Below are 15,524 nucleotides of genomic sequence, written 5' to 3' on the forward strand. Positions count from 1 at the left end.
GGACAACTACGAGACCTTTTCGTACCAGTACCTACTGCAACACGGGACCACAGCCTCATCCTAAGGACCGGCCTCCACCCCTTACTGCTTTATAACTTCTATTTATTTTGTTATTCCCTTTTTATAATGACCACTGTTCTAGTGTTTTCCTTGAACGTAAAATATCAGAGTCGTGAAAAAAGGTCCGGAAAACTTCTGACTTGTGAATCCCCCTCCGCCCCCCCCCCGACCTCTTGGCCTTCAAGATCTCTTCCGCGCATGAAATTAATGTATGTTAAACCGGTGATGAATGGACATGTATAGAAATAGACGCGAAAATGCATTTAATTTTTGTACATATTAGCATGGTTGCTGAAAACTTGACATACCTAATGCACAGACTTGTAATACATTTTTTATGAATGACAAACATATTTCATTTACTGAATTCATTCAAGAAGAAACATTCTCTTCTTCTTCAGAATCAATATCGACACTTATGTCCTGATATTCATTATCATGATGGTCACCAACTCGGACACACTCAGAGGGAAACCTTTCACCATCAACATGAACACTGTCCAAACAAAAATTATATACCCAACTTTGTATGGGTATCACTCGATTTTACAGATGAATTTACGCAATCAAGAGGAACTTCCCCTCCTCCAATCTACATCCGCGCATGCTCTTCTTTTTTTTCCTAAACTGTGGGCACAGATTCTCTGAATTAGCTTGTTTTACTTAAAACGCCTTTCTAAAATGTTTACATTTTCCCTTGAATTGATTGATGAATTGTTTAACGTCCCTCTTGAGAATCTCTCACTAATATGGAGACGCCACCACTTGCCTGTGGAGAGCTGCAAATTTCGTCCTATACTCGGCTCTTAGGGCCGTTGAGCAGGGGGGAACCGGGACCTCGGTTCATACAGTCTCATCCGAAGGACCGGTTTCCACGTTCCCCAGTGATCTCGAACTAAGGAGCAACTCCTTACTTCGCGTCTCTAGAGCAGACGCTCTAACCACTGCGCCACGCGGGCGACAAATTTCCCTAGGATAACTTTCATGAATTTCAATAATGAGGACTCTTAATAATAAAGTCTCTAATTGAATGACTGTTATATACTTAAAGCCGTAGGCAATCTGCACGCATTGTCCGTCCAACTCCTTTATTTCTTGACGTGTCTCACCATTGATGTACATACTTTCATATTTTTTAGAATGATGCAACAATATATAAACTAGATATCATTGAGATGGTGGCCATCTCAAAGGGCCCCGCTTTCAACAATGAACATGAAAATGTAAGGTAGTTTAAAAAGGTTTATTTTGAAGAGGAACATTTGTGTAATACAGTACAAGTAATTTAGTAGGACTTCACGGATATTGCGTATTTACAGATATATATCGAAGTTATCTTGTATCCCCAGTTATATAAAGTTACTGGAATAGCACCGATAGAAATTTACGTCATAATTTATGCGCATAAATTAAAATTAGTCTCCCGCTAGAGGCGCTGCAGTCGGTTCGGACAAATATAGTTATGATGGTGGCCAATTCGTTATTAGAAGAGGATATTCCTGGGGCCAAGTTTGTTCATACATCGGTCGAGGAACACACAAATATTCAATTAAAAAGATGGTTGAAATGTCGTGGGCTTCCTACTTCTGGAAAACGGCCAGATTTAATAGAAAGGTACCCAATTTTTGATAATGTGTATTTGTAAACATCGAAAATCACGACACCGCGATTGAAACATTTATGTAAAAAATAAATATATAAATAATTTTTTTCGGTAATGTTTTGTGGCAATTAAATTATTAAATGATGGAAATCTACAAAAACAATCTACAATAACACATACTTTGACCTTTTTGCCATTAAATAATTTACGTATTATTATGCAGATGCCAGAATGCTGTAAACAACAATGTTAAAATTGATCTGAAAGTTGACGATGGTAAATGGCTGAATCTTAAAAAGAATCCAACACCTGTTGCATCACAAGTTCCCTATGTTCCAATTCAAGGTTGGAAGAAGTTTCCATCTGTTCTATACCAAAACATTTTAATCATGGGCATATCTACTATTATCTTGTGGAATCAGTAGCATCAATAGAGTGTGACTCAAACAGTTCTGATGATGACTGTCAAGATGATGTACATACTAGCAAACCATTTACTAAGGGTATGAATCTTTTCAGAAGTGGTCATGTGAAAAACATGCATGATGTCAGTTGTAAAGGACACTATTTTGTTAAAGCATCAGTGTTAGCTTCCTACTCAAAACATTCCTACAATTGTACAGTAACATTATCCGAATCATCTGGATCAGTGTTAGAGGGTACGTGCACTTTCTCTGCTTCTGGCATGGGCAGATGTTCTCATGTTGCTGCTGTGTTGTTTGCATTAGAGGACTACACTATTGAATTTGGGACTGACCTGCCTACCTGCACAGACAAACTACTACAGTGGAACAAAGGTAGAAGAAAAAATAAGAATCCAGAGACAATTTTTAACAAGGAATACAAGTCCATGAAGAAAAATCTTAAACGTCAAAAAACTTCAGTCAAAGAAATCTTGAACTCTGATCCAAGACCTGAAAAACTGAGGGAGAATGAATTATCAAATGAACAGAAAAATGAATTTCTATCAAATTTAGTCATGAATGGACAAGAATGTGGATGGACAAATTTATTAGATTTTCATTATGAAAATTTCAGTATCGATGATTATGGTGTAGATATTTTAAAGATTCAATGCAAACAATTCATTGATAATTTAAATGAAAAGTGTTCTGATAAATGTTCCCCCTTTGTAGTTGATAACACAGTAGGTCAGTCATTATCGCAAGACTGGCAGGTAAATAGATGGTGCAGGGTAACAGCATCGAATGCAAAAGATATCAAATGTGTTAGAACAGGTATTACGAGTCTAGTCAATAGGCTTCTGTGGTCAGATTCCCCTGTAACAGCAGCCCTACTGTATGGGCGTGAACATGAATCTGATGCTCTTGCACATTACAAACAACAACATCCAAACTACAATGTGCAGGAAACAGGTTTGTGGTTGAACCCTAAACACCCTACTCTCGGATGTAGTCCTGATGGAATATTCATTGATAAATCAAATGAAACAAAGGGTCTAATTGAGATCAAATGCCCATATGTACTTAGAAATTGCAATCCCTTGAATTTCATAGACAATTTGTCAATAAAGCAATGTAAAGATTTTTGTTGTGTTAAAGATAATCAAGGAAATTTGAGACTCAAAAGAAATCATAAATATTATAATCAAATTCAAATGCAGTGAGCTTTATGTGAATTAGATGTTTGTGACTTTGTTGTCTGGTCTCCAAAGGGTATGTCAGTGGAGAGAATAACTGTCAGTAATGACTTGTGGTCTTACATGTGTCCGCAACTTGAGGCTTTTCATAGAGAATATCTTGTTCCAGAATATTTCCTCATGCGACTACCTCGTGAACTTGAAATTATACAGCTTAAGTATTAGTTTACATCGGTACATAATAAAACATAGTTTTCGTTCATTCTTGTGTACTGTTTTTATTTTGCAAATTCACAGATAAGTAAATATGTGCATACAGGTATTCTGATCAGTTAAAGATTAAACCAACTAGATCAAGTAAATCATGAAAATTCAAAAAAATGGTTTAAAATTCAAATTCATTAATTTCTGATGCTAAAATTTACTCAGTTTCAAAATGTACACTGAAAATACAACAGTTTTCATCACCTTTATTTCACTATTGGTTTCTGAAAGTTTACCAAACATGCAACAATGAAGACTGTTTGGGAGAAAGTTGACAGTGTGTTCAAAGGTACAATTTTCTTGCAAATTTTATATTTTTTTATGCGTTCAATTACCCTCTCAACATGAATTCGTAATTTTGCAATAACACGTGTCTGGGCCTCTTCTTGTGGTGACAAATTAGTTCTATTTCCCAAAAATGGTGGGATTACAATATCGGCACCTTTCTGCAACAAAATGTCTCGAACATTAAATCCCCGATCTACCATTACCAGATCACCAGGATTTATTTTATCCATAATTTTGCTCTTTTTGAAAATTTCCTTATCAGAAATTGACCCTTCATACACATCAGATACAAATGATATTGCTCCTGAGGGTGTTATTCCTATCAGAACTTTGCAAGTACAATGATTCTTATATGAAGAGTAAAGATTACCCTGCTGCTCGTAATTTCTAGGTACCTGTGTAAAAAACTTAGTGGCATCTAATATTACACGTACTTTTTTATATTTTCTGAAGGACTTTGGTAAATGCTTGCTAATTATTTTTCTAGATGGAAACATAGCATTTCGTAGTCTGTTAAACTGTAAATATAAGAACTGTATCCATGTTGAAGTTATTTCATTGACAGTACTAACTGAAACACCAAAACGATAGGCTAAGTCAGTATGCAATAATCCGAGACGAAGTCTAACCAGTGTGAGGAAAAGTTCATCTTCTGGTGACAATTTTCTCTTTGGTCCTCTTGACTTAGATGGAGTAAGCTCAAATTTCCTCATATTATTTATTCTAGAAAGATTTCTTGTGGCTGGTCCAAGAAATTTCCACAAACACATAAATTGCCCATAAGTTAAACCCGTGTAAAATATCATTTTCTTGTCATCATCTTTCACATCAGCAATGGAAAATGATTTTGACTGTGTACTTTTTTTTTCAAGTTCAAAAATCTTGCTTTTTAAATCAAAATTTTCTAATTTTAATGCCAAAAATTCATTCAAGGTTAAGCAACAAGATGATGTCTGGGTTTCTTCATCACATGAATTCTTTAACATGGAATTTGGATCTTGGATATCTAGTCCTTTCCGTCCATCAGAAACAATGTTTACCTGCAAAATAAAATACATTTTGAGTCTTACTCCTTCAAAGTCAAACATCTTTAGAACACATCAGTACTTAATAAGTGTCAACCACTGAAAATTTTTACATAAAAAATAGAACTGAGATGAATGACCTTGCATTTAAAATAAACCTACCTGATCAAGATTAATTGAATGCTACATGATTTCATTGTTGAATCATATACTAGGCAAATCTGTTGCAGGCATTGTAGAAAAAACTGCATCATCTGCATATTTTTTCACAACTACTGCAATTTGCAACCAACTGTGAACTTATTATTATATTGTGTAATGAAGCAGCAAGGAGTTTTAATTTAATTAAAGTATTTCAATTTTTAACAAAAAAATGAAATAGTATTGTTATTATAACAAGAGGCCCAAGGGCCACATCGCTCACCTGAGCACATCTACTAGGAAAAAGCACATATCAGATCAAAACTGAAAGTTAACCGGGGGGGGGGGGGGGGGCTTGAATTTTAACCCTCCTGGGTGTCATGATTTGAACAATGTACAATCTACACTACCTGAGGATGATTCCATGTAAATAGAAAAATATCACTAATCATGGCTTTGAAGTACTTGAAAAGAAGATTTTAAAAGGTTTCCCTATATATACTTATGTACAAATTTGGTCAGCCATTTTGGGCCCAAAACTAGCCCCAGAGGTCATGATTTGAACAAGTTTGAATCTTCACTAACTGAGGATGATTCCACATAAGATTTGTCTTTCCTGGCCCAAAGGTTCTTGAGAAGAAGATTTTAAAAGATTTTCCTATATATTCCTATGTAAAACTTTGGTCAGCCATTTTGGCCCCACCCTAGCCCCGGGGGTCATGATTTAAACAAACTTGAATCTACAATACCTGAAGATGATTCCACATGAGTTTCATCTTTCCTGGCCCAGTGGTTCTTGAGAAGAAGATTTTTAAAGATTTTTCCTATATATTCCTATGTAAAACTTTGGTCGGCCATTTTGGCCCCACCCTAGCCCCGGGGGTCATGATTTGAACAAATTTGAATCTACACTACCTGAGGATGATTCCACATGAGTTTCATCTTTCCTGGCCCAGTGGTTCTTGAGAAGAAGATTTTTTAAAAATGCTAATAATTTTTCACTAATTCATAATTATCTCCCCTTGGAAGAGGGCGTGGCCCTTCATTTGAACAATCTTGAATCCCCTTCACCCAGGGATACTTTGTGCCAAGTTTGGTTGAAATTGGCCCAGTGGTTCTTGAGAAGAAGACGAAAATGTGAAAAGTTTACGACAACGCCAACAACGACAACGACAGACGACGGACAAATTTTGATCAGAAAAGCTCACTTGAGCCTTCGGCTCAGGTGAGCTAAAAATAATTTTGTATTATATAAACATTGCAAGTAGTTGAGTGTAACATTGAAAATTTCACTTCAAGAAAACCATTGTCAACTGAGGTGCAGCCGAGGTTGACAGTGGTTTTCCAGGGGTGAAAATTTTCAATGTTACACTCAACTACATGCTATATTAATTATATTATACTGAATGTTTTATACAAATACGTATATAACAGTGAATCGTGCGCGCATGAATTCTGTGCAGTCACTATTTTTTTTAACTGTTGCTACACAGGAGGGTGTGGTGTTATTATTCAGCGGGCAATAGTGTTTTTTAACAATTGTTTCTCAACGAATTCAAGTAATTTACATGAAAGTACGATATTTATTTATATTACACTTTCAGGCAAATTAGTTGATTCGGGTTGATTCTGATTTGTCGAGAAACTTTAAAAAAAAAATGCTAGTACACGCTGAATAATGAAGCCATGTCTTCTAGCACAGCAACAGTCAACATTGCTTGACGAGGTGTTATTCCGAAAAATAAAGACTGCGCAGAATTTATGTGCACCCAGTTTACTGTTAGAACATTCAGTATGTGTATAATATATATTGCATGTAGATGAGTGTAACATTGAAAAATTTCACCTAGGCTAGGAAACCATTGTCAACAGAGGCGCAAACCACTGTCAACCTTGGCTGGGGCTCCGCTGACATTGGTTTTCTTGGGGTGAAATTTTTCAATATCAAACTCAACTAAATGCAATATTTATATAATATATAATAACTTAATATATTTAGATGAAAGACCCAGTACACATTTTAACCAGACACACCTTTAAAATTTGTATACCTCAGGGACAGAGAGATAGCAAAAGTCTGTTGATATGAATCTAGAAAATTTCTAAAAAGTAAAAACCCTCAAAATTTAACTCACTTCTTCACTTTCAGAATTCTGCAGCATTAATAAGGCCTCTGCTGCCTGGACTGTATCAAGATTTAATTTAGCAATGGGATGATCCTCAGTAGATGTTGCACTAGCAGCTTCTGTCTGAGCAATGTCTATATTCCCTAAATCACTCTTCTTGCGTTTGGGTTCTGGGGACCATGTCAAATTTTTTCGAACTAACGGCCTCTTTCTGCTTCTGACAAATTTTTGAAGCTAAAAACAAATATATCAATAAGAATATACATTTTCTAGATTTTTTTTATAATATGGCATAATAGTATTATGATATCAAATGAATAAAAATTTTTGACACTATAAACCCACTACTGTACTTATTTACTTTTATTTACTTTTGATATTGGGAATTTTACAAGTGTAATGGTTAGGGCCGTGGATTATGCATTTTCTCCCTTCCTGTTACACAAGACAATGTAGATTCTATGAGGCAGACATTAAATGCATGCACACACATTTTTTTTGAATTAGAATTTATAATGTTACTTGTATTGTCAACAACTCTGTCAAGAGCGATTTGTGTTTAAATTTGATAAAATTCTACACTTTACATAACAGTAATATGTCATTTTAATATAAGCCTAGCACATATTTCAACCCTTATATTATATGACAGATTAAAGACTGTATCTACTTTAGTATTTGACTTTACATGTATGTATGTTTGTAAGTATTGTAACATGGTTGTATATACCAACTATTGAACTAGGCCTAATCCGAGATTCCTCTGATTCTAATCCCCGCTTTTAAATTATGACTTGTGCGGGGGAGAATTGAATTATTGTAGTACATGGTTCACAAAAATTGTTGGTAAATTTGCATCTATCTACCCTTTATCTTGGTGTGATGTTTTAGACACAATACAATAATAATGATAAACATTGACTGGCGGCGTTATAAATCAAAGTACTGAAAGTACTGATAGACGGAGGCTTGGAATGAACATGATTGTTTATCTCTTTGGGAATTTTTTATTCATATTCTGACCCCAACATTTGCCTAAGGGTAGTTGGTCATATCTTTTGAACATTAGATACCAGGACATTTATACTTCATATTTGTATTTTTGTGGAAAGACCTTTCATTAGATATTAAGAAGCTTGACCTTTTGACCTTGACCTACGAGATTCCATACTTATGAAAAAACTTTAACCTTGGCCATAAGTTTTGAATGGTAAGGGATAAATAGTGCTTTTTATACGTACATATGTAATCCCTGTAAGAAGACCCAGAACTTTGACCTTTTGACCTTGGAGTTTGACCTACTTTTATAAAGCAAATCTTGACCATAACTTAAAAAGGTTTTGGGTTAGTGCTTTCATACTTTATATATTTAATCCTTATGACAAGACCTTTCATTTTATTGCAGGACATTTGACTTTGGAGTTTGGCCTACTTTAAAAAAAATATCATTTTTCATAACTTTTGAAGGGTTAGGGCTTCATACTTCACATATGTATTCTTTGTGGGAAGACCTTTCATAGCATACCAACAATCATGACCTTTTGACCTTTACCTTGGAGATTTCCGTACTTATGGATTAACTTAAGCCTTAGCCTACTTTCATATTTCACAATTGTATTTCCAGTAAGAATACCATACTTTTGGTACCAATATATTAAATTTGCATCTTCGCTATATTGCCACACGGGGGGCCAGAGTGTATCACAAATACATCTTCTTCATTTATTTATCGTGGTCTAATGTTTAATTATGTAATTTACTGAATTCCCATTTTTCATCAAAAGGACAAACCACTCTAATTGCAATAAACTATATTAATTTGAATTCTTTAGTGACTCATGGTAAGAGCTTCCTGAAATGTGAGAAAACCAAAAGTACTTTAGTATATCTAACTCTTCAGGACTAAAAGGAGCTGAGATACAAGCATTCAGATATATCAATGCATAGATCAAAACATGCACATTCAACTTTTGATTAACAATTCTGTTGTGTTGGGTAATGAACATGAAGAGGATGCAAATATTTCAAACATGAAAAATATTAAGCAGAACAAACGCCTGTTTGGTCCAGATCATGAAATGTACTAAGCTCTATAGCTTTTATTTTCCAGTGTGCATTAATCCTGACTTCCAAATTCTTACTTGATTGGTGATACCTTAAGAAAACATTTGCATCCAGGTGAAAGTTGACACGTACCGCAAAATGTGCCATCCCATTGTTTAAGTTTAATAAAGTGATTACAACGCCTTAATACTAGATCTCATGGATTCAACGATACCCTAATATCCAGTATTATATGTGATTTTACGGATAATACCCAATTTCGTGGAAAATCCTTCCCGTTTCAGAGGTGGATCCAGCCATTTTTGAAAGGGGAGTTCCAGGGTTGTACTGTATACTCTATATTCTTTCATATAAAAGGGAATAGTGGGTGGAAGAAACTTAATGTGTGAGAATCTATCTATTTAATACATAAGTTAGACGTACAAATACATGTATTTTAATTTATTCTCGGAAAATGTTTTTTCTCTCTCTTTCTCTCTCTCTCTCCACTTGACAAAAAATAAAGGGGGCTTCCAACCCCGGAACCTACCCTCCTTTGGATCCACCAATGAACCGCTTACAAGCATTCACCCATCTTTGACACTTTTTCAATATCTCTCCAAGGTTTGGGAAACCTAATAAATTTAACTCCTTGCATATATTTTTTGTGGGCATACTTTGAGTCACTATTGCAGATTCCATGACAACAGTGTTTTAATGCATCCTTTTTTTGCACAGATTAGCCATAATATTACTTAATTAATTTACACCACAAAGTAAGATTCAAGCCTCTGTTTTGGTCATGTAAACATAGAAACATGTGGGTCAGTTTGTCCCATCTAAATAGTTTGCAAAATCTTCTGAAATATGTGATAAGGAATTCTAAAAATAGATGCAGCAGAGATTCTGTACCTGTGCTATAAACAGATAAGACGCAGCTCTCTGCTGAGTCAGTGAGTGAACATTTAAAATATGTCAGTTTCAATTAAACAATGATGCAGATTTCTTTTACCTAGGTAATGTAGGGTATTAATGTGATAGGACCTTCGCAAACTAATTTAAAAGCCCTCAGGCGAGGTCAGATAATTATAGGTACATGAGGAAAAAAAAAGAATTATGTATTGTTTTTGGAAAATATTGTGACCGAATTAGATTAATTGCATCAAAATCAGATGCAGAGAACTGCACTCGGTGATCTGTTTTGGTTTCCCCGACAATTTAAATTCTGTGTCAGCGAGAGTTTTTATCAGCCAATGAGCGTGTCAGCAGCAGACTCTATACATCACTGATCACCTGTCTGTATACAGCGCATATCTGATATCAGACAGGCAGGCCAGTTTATCAAAATTTAGCCTGGTTCCCTGTCCCTGTTTTGCTTCCTGTACTCCTGCCTTGGAAAGTATGAGCCTGGGGACCAGGCTAATCAAAGTTAACGTGATTTGCCGCTAGATGGCGATCGCAAATTCCCTTCCGCCTCAGATGAGCGGTACCAATAGAGCGGAGGCTAAGCCTCCGTCTAAAAAGTTTTCACATGCTGTGTTTACCTCATATTTGGTAGCTGTTGCCGGAATTGGATCAAGATATTCTTCCGTGGGGCCTCTACCCCCCTTAAAATGCAAACTACATATATATATGTGTCCTTCTTTACCGACAAAGCAGTAAAGTTCTCTCGTCGACATGCATTGGCCCATCGAGTACACTTCTCCGGTTCACGATGAAATTGTGGAAAGCGAATAAAGAAAACGCCTTCCATACCTTGTCTATCCATATATCTAGAGTCACTTTTACAAAGACCATAAGCACAATGCTTAGTTGCACCTCTGCGTTCGTGTTTTTCGCTAATATTCACTGCTGATACATTGTACGCCTCAGACACCTCCATTGTTATTGTCCGAAAGTATGGCGTCGCGCGCAATGCATTTTGGGATAGAGTTATATTTAGCACACTCAGGAGTTATCGATCGGTGCTATTAAAGAGAAAAAAGTATGCACCAAACAAAGATTTTAAACAGAGAGGCTAATTCTGACCATGCCCTAGAAACTTCGACCAAGCTCACTGCACATCCATTGACTAGTAGAACTCTGTGAGTAAAGTAATATCCAAATTGGGCCAAGGAGAGAGAAAATATGCTCCTGACAAGGATTTTTCATAAAATTCTGCTATGACCCTGACCTTCGACCTAGAAACCTGGTTCAAGGTCACTGCACACCGGTTACCCAAAGGGACCCCGTGGGTGAAGTATGAACCAGATTGGGCCAAGGAGAGAGAAGATACGCTCCTGACAAGGGTTTTTCATAAAATTCTGCTATGACCTTGACCAAGAAATCTGGTTCAAGGTCATTACACACCGGTTACCCAAAGGCACTCTGTGGGTGAAGTATGAGTCAGATTGGGCCAAGGAGAGAGAAGATACGCCCCGGACAAGGGTTTTTCATTAAATTCTGCTATGACCTTGACCTTTGACCTAGAAACCTGGTTCAAGGTCACTGCACATCGGTTACCTAAAGGCACTCTGTGGGTGAAGTATGAGCCAGATTGGGCCAAGGAAAGAGAAGATACGCTCCGGACAAGGATTTTTCATTAAATTCTGCTATGACCTTGACCTTTGACCTAGAAACCTGGTTCAAGGTCACTGCACATTGGTTACCCAAAGGCACTCTGTGGTTGAAGTATGAGCCAGATTGGGCCAAGGAGAGAGAAGATATGCTCCGGACAAGGTTTTTTCATAAAATTCTATGACCTTGACCTTTGACCTAGAAACCTGGTTCAAGGTCACTGCACACCGGTTACCCAAAGGCACTCTGTGGGTGAAGTATGAGGCAGATTGGGTCAAGGAGAGAGAAGATACGCTCCGGACAAGAGATCTCGGACGGACGGACGGACGGACGGACAGCCGGACGGACAGACTGATCACTATAGGGCGCCCGCCAAGCGGGGCCCAAATAAACACCTGTTGTCACCCCACTCGCAAAATGAGTATTGGTTCTAAGTTGTGGAACAGACAACCACAATTTTACAAGTTTTCTAATGTTTACATCTAATTAGGCGGAAGCCGCCTAATCATTATTCGACACTTTTCCCAATCTTTATCGTTATTATCATATCAAAAGCGTGTGTTATGACTGAATTTATTTTAATCATTTATTTTGATTAATGTAATTAAAAAGTCAAAAATAATACCCTAATAACTAACTAATATTTACTTAAGTACTCCTGATACGTTTCACGTTTGAGAGAGAAACTAACGACAACTCTGTATGTTTAAAACAAAAACAAATGGGGTTCAATATCACGGAGTCCTGAAGCGATGTTCAGAAATATTACGAGGGACAAAATAGTTCAAGTAGGTATAAATTATATTAAATTTTAAGATTTAATGACAGGTAAACTGCTACTGATAAACTAATCTTTTTAAATAATCTATTGGAAAATAGAAGAAAAGAGGTATGTAGTTCCTTTTATCAATTGTTTATTTATACTCATGTACTACTTTCGCGTAATAATCTAACATGAGACGATTCAGCTTGAAATTATTGTAAACAAACCCACATGGAGTACAAATGATTTACAATGGAAGTGACAGGCTTCCCTTCAACATTAGCAAGGTTACTCACGTTGTCTGATTAGCTTATCTTTCATTGTAACCTTTATCTTTATTGTTTTAACTTGAAAATGTCGCCTCCCTATGCAGACATGCTTTAATTAGATATCGTAACATGATACCTGTTTTGGTCGGTCTTGATCGAACGAACTGGTACTGTATCTGTGTATAATTTTATGCATGCCTGGGAAAAATTATTTGAGGAATTATCATGCCTAGTCTGTTATACATTTATATATCCTTTTCATTTAATGTAAATATGTTGAAGGATGGACCAAAGCTATGAAAATTGGACAGTCTCAAAGACACAAGCATATAAGAACTATTTTAGTCGGTATAAATGTGTCCCTACGGAGTTAGCTAACAGACAGCGGGATAATTAACATTGCATGGTGAATATGTAGAAATTTCGCTCTGTGTCATCTCTACTCAGCACAACCGCAGTCAGATACACTATTCTCATGATTCTGAAGGTGAGTACATGTATATTTAAATCAATTTATTATATTTCAAGTGGTAAAAATCTGTAATAAGTTATGATGATACATATATATTTGATAGCATGACAAATGTTCTTGTTATAATGGCAAAAATGAACCGAATATTTTTTTGTAAGTATAATTTGACATTTTGTATTTTTGTTATTAAATTGACTTATTTTTTCTTTTCAATTTTTCAAACACACCAAAGTAACTTTTATCTTTTATCAGTCCATATCTTGTATTTCTTATATACAATTAATCTGCTTTCTTGCAAATGCATGATTACGAACAATAGTATGCTTTTGAGAGAGAGAAAGAGAGAAATACAGGAAAATATTTGGGGAAGTCAATCGGTCAAATTATTTGATAGTTAATAATCGGTTATTCGGACTTTTCCCCGATTGAATACTCGGTTACTGACGGTAAAATGTAGACAAAAGTTTGTTCTTGAGCCTAGTTAATCTCTGTTAACCCACAAACATGTACAAATAAACAATAATTCGATTGGAAATTATTTTTCAGTACTTAATTTATTTATCAAATAAAAAACAATAAATTTAATGCACAATTAATACACCCAAAATTACAAAAGGTTCTGGATCTATTTGATCAACGCAAAAGGATGACAAATTGTTGTGCAGGTTTGTTTATTAAACTAGCGAAAGAGAAGGAATGGATGTTGAACGGATTGCATGCTCAGTCTTATAATAATTCATTTATTGGTCGTATCCAGTATACTAGTATACACTAAACTTAATAAGCAAATTGACTTTTAACAGTTTTGAATCTTGTTATTTCTAAATATATATTTCTTCACCGTTGAAGTGGGTAGCGGCATTTCTATGCATGTCATATTTCACTGCTGTGTACTGCAAATACTCCAATCATTATGATGTTTACTGAAAACAATCGTTGAAGTCACCCATTCAAAAATTAAGGGCCACAATAGTTGAGAACGACTCTGTGCCTGCTAATTGGTCAGTAATTACTGCATATTCACAGCTACATGTAGAGGCGATAACGGGTGTTTTACAGCTAGATGTAGATGAAAACATGCTAATTACCTTTTGCATATTTAAGTTAATATTGATAAGTTTTGATAAAAGTATTTACTTTGAAATAAGAAATTATTTAATATACATCCGAGTAACTGAGTATCTATTTTTAGTATTCAATACTTGGACGTTGGATCGAGTATCCGGTTAAGTTGACATCCCTCGAAAATATATTAAATACATCATAAAGGGTTATTTGAAGTCCTTGGTTTCATTTATTGAAAGTCGGATAAATTGTAAAGGAATATTTGCCAAATAAAATTATGAGACATTCTTTATTTTTTTTCACTTATACACTTTGTAGAAAATTCTAACAAGAGACAGTTGTCAGAAGAATGGTGAAGACAATCTCCAGAAAAGAAAACACTACTGATATTAGGATGCATGTACCAATTTTTTACAATCCCGAAAGACAAATTGGCCACAGGAATAAAAAAAAATATTGTATGGCGTTCAAGGGTCTGCCATGATAGGAGCTCTCCTGAAAAAAAAAATCCATTTATTATGGACATCATGACACAGGGCTCACCTGTCATCAGCATTAGAGACGTGATTTGTTCTACCTGAGTCATACGTGTATTGAATCAAGACAATTTATAGAACCACAAGCACATTGTAAATCTTTGTAAGGTCTTCTATGTATGTTGCATCCTTATTTGATTTGCAGCTTAACAAGACTTTGTTTCATCGGTACTAAGGCAACTTAATATACAGAAAAAATCAAAAGCAGTTTTTATTTATACAAAATTTTATTCACATAAGTGAATGGGATTGGGCAGCAGGCAAAGCCTATTTTAGCCCTCTCCCTAAAAAGCAGTTGTGATATTTATTGTTTTCTATTACTCATTAGTACTCATTTTTGTGTGAAATTTTATAATTATCCATTTCTTGTTCCCAAAAACCGTATCTTACAAATTTAATGTATAATTACAACTTGCATTTCAATTTTATCTTGCTATACTTTACAAAAATAAATGTTTAAAAAAATGTTCATATTGCTATTGGCTTCACCTATTCTCGTATCTCTGCTTCAAAAGGGAGACATATTGTTTATTCTTGTTCTTTGGTTTCAATACTACAATCCTTCAAAATATTTATTACCCCCCTCCCCCTTAAGACAGATATTATGCTTCAAATATGTGTCATTCAAGTTTTGCACATGAGAACTTGCAATCATGCTTCCGCCTATCAGTACATTCAGTACTCTGATTTTGTGATGGTTTATCATATAAGTA

General features: G+C 35.5%; 1 protein-coding gene and 1 long non-coding RNA gene across 2 annotated transcripts; one reads left to right on the forward strand and one right to left on the reverse strand.

Moving 5' to 3' along the window:
* Positions 1-3,488: 3,488 nt before the first annotated feature.
* Positions 3,489-11,032, reverse strand: LOC134262791 (uncharacterized). Its single transcript, XM_062745121.1, has 3 exons — positions 10,799-11,032; positions 7,117-7,341; positions 3,489-4,855 (listed from the first exon to the last, which is right to left on the reverse strand). Exons 1-3 carry the CDS (start codon positions 11,030-11,032, stop codon positions 3,734-3,736), a joined length of 1,581 nt encoding a protein of 526 aa, XP_062601105.1. The 3' UTR covers positions 3,489-3,733.
* A 1,555-nt stretch (positions 11,033-12,587) lies between these two features.
* Positions 12,588-15,241, forward strand: LOC134262790 (uncharacterized). The gene is made up of 3 exons (XR_009991108.1): positions 12,588-12,756; positions 13,021-13,225; positions 14,594-15,241. It is a non-coding gene; the product is annotated as an uncharacterized LOC134262790 (long non-coding RNA).
* The last annotated feature ends 283 nt before the right edge of the window (positions 15,242-15,524 follow it).

This window comes from Saccostrea cucullata, unplaced genomic scaffold, assembly GCF_032062105.1.
Source record: "Saccostrea cucullata isolate Sc308-1 unplaced genomic scaffold, CSIRO_AGI_Scuc_v1 ctg650, whole genome shotgun sequence".
NCBI classification, from domain to species: Eukaryota; Metazoa; Mollusca; class Bivalvia; order Ostreida; family Ostreidae; genus Saccostrea; species Saccostrea cuccullata.